Source organism: Vigna radiata, unplaced genomic scaffold (genome assembly GCF_000741045.1).
Source record: "Vigna radiata var. radiata cultivar VC1973A unplaced genomic scaffold, Vradiata_ver6 scaffold_147, whole genome shotgun sequence".
Taxonomy (NCBI): Eukaryota; Viridiplantae; Streptophyta; class Magnoliopsida; order Fabales; family Fabaceae; genus Vigna; species Vigna radiata.
In genome coordinates this window covers 376,866-383,715 of record NW_014541973.1, presented here as the reverse complement: position 1 = coordinate 383,715, position 6,850 = coordinate 376,866, and the positions used below count along the sequence as shown (strand labels likewise).

General features: G+C 34.0%; 1 protein-coding gene and 1 long non-coding RNA gene across 2 annotated transcripts; one reads left to right on the top strand and one right to left on the bottom strand.

Annotated features, from left to right (window-relative positions):
- The first annotated feature begins 352 nt into the window (after nucleotides 1-352).
- On the top strand, nucleotides 353-2,309 carry LOC106778665. Its single transcript, XM_014666649.1, has 2 exons — nucleotides 353-677; nucleotides 2,101-2,309. Exons 1-2 carry the CDS (start codon nucleotides 353-355, stop codon nucleotides 2,307-2,309), a joined length of 534 nt encoding a protein of 177 aa, XP_014522135.1.
- Nucleotides 2,310-3,403: 1,094 nt separating this feature from the next.
- Nucleotides 3,404-4,430, bottom strand: LOC111240722. Its single transcript, XR_002666264.1, has 3 exons — nucleotides 4,232-4,430; nucleotides 4,037-4,141; nucleotides 3,404-3,949 (listed from the first exon to the last, which is right to left on the bottom strand). It is a non-coding gene; the product is annotated as an uncharacterized LOC111240722 (long non-coding RNA).
- Between the last annotated feature and the right edge of the window lie 2,420 nt (nucleotides 4,431-6,850).

Below are 6,850 nucleotides of genomic sequence, written 5' to 3'. Positions count from 1 at the left end.
GGCTCTTTTCGCCAAGGGATTGGGTTAACGGTAGACCAAGAAAGTTTGCATGATAATATGATAAATAAGCAAATTAAATAAGAAGAGTAGATATATGAGGGTGGATAAGATGAAATTGTAAACCCCAACAACTCCATTCATTCATACTTTCTATTAGCCAATTGAATCACTGCATTTGCATGTTTATTTTTGCATTCAAAAACTTAAATTAATTTCTTTTCTCAAGTCTTACACGATTGGTTTATACGAAACTTAAGGCCTAGGAGTCCTTTGGGAAACGATACTTGGACTTACCCATTTTATATTACTTGATAACGATCTGGTACACTTGNCAGGGACTTAACAATGTTATATGGCTGGAACATCACAGGATGACAATGACAGCAATATAGAGTTTGAGAATGAACCAATAGAAGTGAAGTATGATCCACTGTTGGATGCATTCAGGGAAGTACATGCTGAAGCAATGCGACTGCAATACAAGGTTAATCGACTCAACTTTGATAGGAGAGATTATGAGCATAGAATTAATAGCCTTGTGTCTGAAAATGAGAAACTAGAAAAGGAATTGAATCATGCTTTTTTATCTGCTAAAGAGATTAAAATTGAAACTATTACAGTAGAGAAACCTTGTGATAAATTTCCTACACATGTTGAGCAAATAGATTACTTGACTAGTACGCTAGCCAAATTTACTCAAGGTAGAGACAATTTGAATGCAGTATTAAAATCCTCTGGCAGAGCTATACACAGACAAGGAATTGGTTATAAAGCTCAATCTAACAGAACCAATGCAAAGAAGTTTATTGATCTAAGCAAACCTGCTATAAATGCTTGCTTTTATTGCAATTGTGTTGGTCACACTGTTAGAAACTGTTTTTATAGAACTGTTGGTGTTCCTAAAGGTTTATATGTATGGAGACCAAAGGAACAACTGATTAGAACTAACAATCAAGGACCCAAGTTCAAATGGGTACCTGCAACCAAAACTTAAGTTGTTTTGCAGGTTTACAAGCAGGTGCAATAGGAACTCAAGGATGAATTACACTTGATATATCAATCTTCTTAAGTGTCTATAACGGGTAATTTGTATCACACTATTGCATCATGTATAAATTGATTGGTTGTTGATGCTTGATTGTGTGTATGATTATTTGTATGTTTGAATGATTGATTTGTTTTGAAAAACTAATTTCACGACTTTTAGTCGACTTTATTTTGAAATCAATCGACTAGGTCTTTGAATGTTTGCACTCTATTTTGATTTTTATTAGTCGTAGTGTAGTCAACTCTGGTTTTAATAAAATCGACTTTTAGTCTATTAATTGTTTTGGGTTTCAAATTTGGATGTCCTTTTTGGTACGAAAATAAATTGAATTGTTCCCTCCAAAATTTCAATTCTATTTTGTATATATGAAAAACCTAATGATTATGGATCACTATGCTGAACTACATTAGTTGTGATTGAATTTGTGATTCTCATTCTCTCACTCCCTGTGATAAACAATACTCCTCATTTTGATCAATGGCTTCTAGCTCAGCACAGAAGAAGCGTGTTAAGACACTAGGACAGAAGAGTGTTAGGCGTGTCCTGAACTCAATGGGTGGATCAGACAGGAAGGATTTGTCTTTCAGGAATGGCTAAGACGACAGGGACTGAAGAAGTTTGTTGAAATGGCAAGTCCTTGGTATCCAGACCTTGTCAAATTATTCTACTACAATCTAGGGATTAAAGACAATGAACTTTTCTCTAGAGTAAAAGGGGTCGATATCAAGTTAACAAATGAGGTATGGACTGAAGTAGCAGAACTCAGAATAAAGGGTGAAAAATGCCATCTGGGTATAGAGGGTTTCCATAAATATACAGAGTATCAGAATACACTTAGAAATCCTGATAATTGTAGAGACTACTCCAATTACAAAACTGATTGTCTTGCAATCTTCATTATTTCTTGGATTCTAATGCCAAGAGGTGGAAACCACGCCTAGGCTACTACTGAAGACCTTTTTTTATTGAAAGCTTTGAAAGAAAACAATCAAGTTGATTGGCCTGCAACGATATTTGATAACATGATGAAGATGAATTGGAATCACTTCTAGGCAGCCAATACTGGGCCAAGTCTGAGTTTGAAGGAATTGTATTAAAAGGTTTAAGGATTGTAATAAAGCTGTTGAAAGAACAAAGGGAAAGATCACAACCCAATGAGGAAATTTCTGAAGGATCACTATCCGAGGAAGAAGACACTCTTGAGAGCTCTAACAAAGAAAGTACAGATGAAAATAACAGAGGAGGAAAGGACCGAGGATAGTGACAGTGACATGATCCTTAAGGAATTTGTTAATAAAAAGAAGAAGAAAAATTAAGTTGATGCATTTTGTGTCTTAGGTTGTTCTTAGTTTCTTTTTGACAAATGGCTTAGACTGTCATTCTGTTTTGTTTTGTTTTGAATCTTGTTCTGTTGTTACCATTGTAATATCTTTGAAACAAGAAATGAAAATTAGTTTTTTGATTCTAATTATTGTGTTAATTTGATTGATTATATCTACTCTGATTGAATGCTTGAATCGACTATGTACTGATAAAAGTTGATTATGCATGTTTAAACTGTTACATTATTCTGCATATTAACTTCTTGTTGAATTATTTTTCTTGCATAACTAAATTGCTTGATCTGCAAGAGATCTTTGAAGGGTTTTATAGGAAAAACATTGCTTGGAAATCACTGCTGGAATCATAACTCATTGAGAAGCAATGAAATCGACTGGAATACTAATTCAATCGACTTGATCTCAACAGGAATATAAATTCCTTCACTGGAATTTGGTTATTGTGTTGATTGATTATTTTATTCTGCTTATCTGCAAAATATCTCTGATCCTGATTGTGTGATTCATATATGAGATTATATTGTGAGATTGTTGATGATTGTATCTATGCATGATAAATTTGCTTGAAATCATATACATGATACAATTATGTTTTATACTGATTGTATGCTCTGATTGTTAGTGTATTGCATTCACTACAAGAAAAATCGTCGTTATCTACAGCCAAAATCCGTATATAACGCTCCAAATCCGTATATAATCTTTGGTTATATACGGATTACATACGGCAAAAAATCCGTATATAATACTGTCGTAGGTAGTGTTATATACGGATAATCCATATATAAGTTATATACAATTTTTTAAACAGCACCATGGATTACGCATTTCCAAACACAGATAAAATCATTACACCTGTCCATTATATCCAGTCATTCATTTCACATACAAATAAAGTCTTAAATCAGAGAACAACATTTAGCAATAATCCATATTAGAAAAGTATACAAAATTGTCCATTAGACCAAATAAAATTTCAAATAAGTTCTACAGATAATAAGTTTCAGTCTTAGATGTCCTTATTCTAAAAACATAACTAGTAATTTTTTTCATATCGATCCTGTTGTGGTTGATCTTGTTGTTGTGGTTGATCCTCCTGATTGTCCTGAGGTTGATCCTCCTATGCTTGTTGTGGTTGTTGAACATTAGGTTGTGAAAGATTTTGGGATTGAAAAAATTCTTGTGCAGCTGCTGCTGCAGAANGCGGAAGGTGTTGCAATATGGCGCCAATAAAACCTTCAAATTTAGAATTCATCTCCCGAAGTCGGCGAAGTTCCTCATCATGGGTTGATACTATATTTTGAAGGTTAGAAATGTCCTGCACAATCGGTTGCTGAGAAGAAGATGCCTGTGTCTATTGTATGTAACTATCGACACAGTCATCTCTACCATTGACATGTCCAATGTCATAAACCCGTCCCTTGTACCTTCCACCAGCAACCTCCATCCAGCATTGGTTCCTCAATCTTTCCTCATCTGCGAGGTCTAGGGGAGTAGTAGCTGAAGCACCAACAGATCCAGTCTCAGATCTTAATTGAGAAAATCTTGCTTGAAACTCTTCCTGTGAATACATGATTAACGTTAAATAGATAGAGCAAATGAGATTTAAAACCTAATAAAGAATATAATAGATTTAGTAGAAACTAACATGTGTCCTTCTAGACCTTTCATCGACAAATTGTCCTGTTGATGCTCTAATATGTGTCTGCTAAAAAATTTCATCGACATGCACTGTCCGACCAAGCTCCTGTGACTGTAACCAAAGAAGATGTAAGTTGTTAACAACAAATATTTGTAAAATTAATGAGTGGAATTGTATAATAAAATTCATATGTCATCATACCAGACGAATAGCATGCTCATGCACGCTAATAGATCCCCCGGTGTGCAAACAACCACCCTTGTCAGATGTCCTGTTCTTTTTGGCGGTTTCACACTTTTGTCTAAAAGCTGGCATGTTCCACTTCTCTAAAAGACCATTCCAGACAATGTCTCCCATCCACTCAGGTTTTTTCCCTTCTCTTTGAGCTTTTTTAAACATCTTAGATAATCTATGAGATGCTTTGCTGTGGAAATTTTTTTTAACCTTTTCTTCATGTTCAATGCTCCATGATACCTTTCTCTATTGACAAAAAAGATAAATATTGACAAGGAAAAGGTTCAGTACTACATGTATTGTGCTTCATAAAATATTGACCAGAAAAAACATACTNCATGCTTTGTAAGTCGTTATATGTTTTATATGTTTTATATGTTAAGTGCTCTATTGTGCTTCATAAAATATTGCACTGGCATCAATTTAGACTAGCAATGAGTAGACATATGGGCTATGTAAGGTTTATACCAACAGAACTTAACCAATCTAGTTATGAACTAGCAAAACAATTTCTGTGTTCATAATCTAGTTATAAACTATAGCTATGGTTGAAACTGAAAATTCACTAAGACTTCTAGTGAGATTGAGGATTCCCTTTTTATTATTTCATTTGCCAAACCGCACACCTAGTTCAATAATCATGAATCTAAAAAGCATTGTCTCCTAAACTCTCTTACATGCAAGAGTCTTCTAGACTGAAGGGTAAATAATTCAAAGGTTTGTGAATGCCCTGTGTCAGTCTCTGGTTGTGGATATATTGCCCTTCATGTTTCTGGTTGTAATATATTGCCACAGCATAATGTGAATTATTAGTCTCTTTTCTTGTACAATCCAATTCATCTTGTTTCAGTGTTCTAATGGATAAATCTTGAGACAGTCCCCTAAACTAATTTCCAACAGCATGATTTCAATCAAGTATTGTAGTTTTTCTTCTAAGTTCTATCAATAAGTGGGGGGCAGGTCCCTAAAATTTGTTGGTGGATAAAAAATCTTTAGGGTAGTCCCAAAAGTAGGTGATGTGGATTTGAATAATGATTTTTACATTTGGTGAGACAGGGGGATGTTGATTGGATGCATTTTGGGCAATTCCTTCTACATTTGATCTGTTGATGGATGAAGTGGATTGCTTACTTCAATGAATTGACTTGGCTATGGGACCACAAGCTCATGGGTTGATTGGTTTAAGAGGGACCAAGATGGAAAATTAGTGTTTGATGGAGGAGAAGTAGGGAATTGTGACTTTTAGACACATGAAGATTAACTTTTATTTTGAGATTTGGGAACTTTGCTTTATGGGGAGAGGTAATAATGTCCTATTTGCAACCATTTTTCTATGAGGAATAAGTTGTCAACTTTGTGCTACCATTTTTCATGAACAAGAGAAGAGGTACAATTTACAAAGAATGGAGTGAGTGTTTGTGCACATATCTGCATAAAGCAAGTTGAAATTCCTAAATTGGTTGTTGTATAGTTTGGATGGATAGACAATGCTTGAAAGAATCAGATTCAATGATCAACCAAAGAGTGGCAACAAACTAGTATTTGTTACAAATGTAATTGATTAAGAGAGTCCCGAGTAACAACATACAACTTTAACTATTAACAAGAGCATTAGTAAGATCTCCTTTAATTTTTGTATTTCCTTAATAAAGATTGACAGACAGGTGTTATCATCTAAATATAAGAAAAGGGCTTCTCCATTTTCAATTTTTACGGAACCATGTAACAAGTTTCTAAATAAACCAAATAAGAAATAGTTAGGACAAAAAAATCAAACCCTAAATGTATAGGACACTTGATAACATCTATTACTAGGTACATGTCATTCGTGCTTTTGCACACTGTTAGTTGTTGTAGGAAGTTCAGTAAACATGTTTGTAGCAAATTAGTGGAGAAATGGTTGCATTATCATTCGAAACAACTGCCTGCCAATGTCTCATCAATTTCTATAAATTATATAGCTCAATTATAGAGAAAATAGCATAATACTTAGATTCTCAAATCAAACTTTGTTGTTACTCCTTCATCACTCTCTTTCATTTTCTCACCTTGCAACCAAATCAAATAATAAGAATATTTGGGATTTTATATAACATCTATAGTAAGGTCATGAAAAAAAATTAGTTTATCATTTAACACTGTATCGAAGTAAGCTTGCTTACAAAGAAAACTGTTTGCCCATTACCACTTTGTTGGTTTTTCAATACAGTCCAAGTGAGTTTGTACATAGCGAACAGCGTATATACACATGCATTTTAACATGTGGGTTCAAGCCAGTAAATTTACAGATAAATAAATTAAAATGAGTCATGATATAAAATTTAGGTACGAAAGATGAAAGAAACGGGAAGACAAGAAGAGGGGAAAAGGGAAGAACACAATATAGAGGATAGAGAGAAGAGGAGAGAAACAAAGGTAAAGGAAACTTTGCTCTGCACTTGACTATCATTTCAATCTATCTACATTCAGTCTAGATTCAGTTGTCTAAAATAGAACAGTCTAACTTTACCTATAAAATGTTCAAATCAAAAGTTTAATTAAACACAAGTCTACCTTAAAACGCTCAAAGAAAACATCTCTACGAGT

Excerpts from the sequence above, each read along its gene's own strand:
- LOC106778665 (XM_014666649.1), top strand. The coding sequence starts at position 353 with ATGGCTGGAACATCACAGGATGACAATGACAGCAATATAGAGTTTGAG. Across the intron at positions 678-2,100 it reads GCAAATAGATTACTTGACTA|GCAGCCAATACTGGGCCAAG; the intron begins GTACGCTAGCCA and ends AATCACTTCTAG.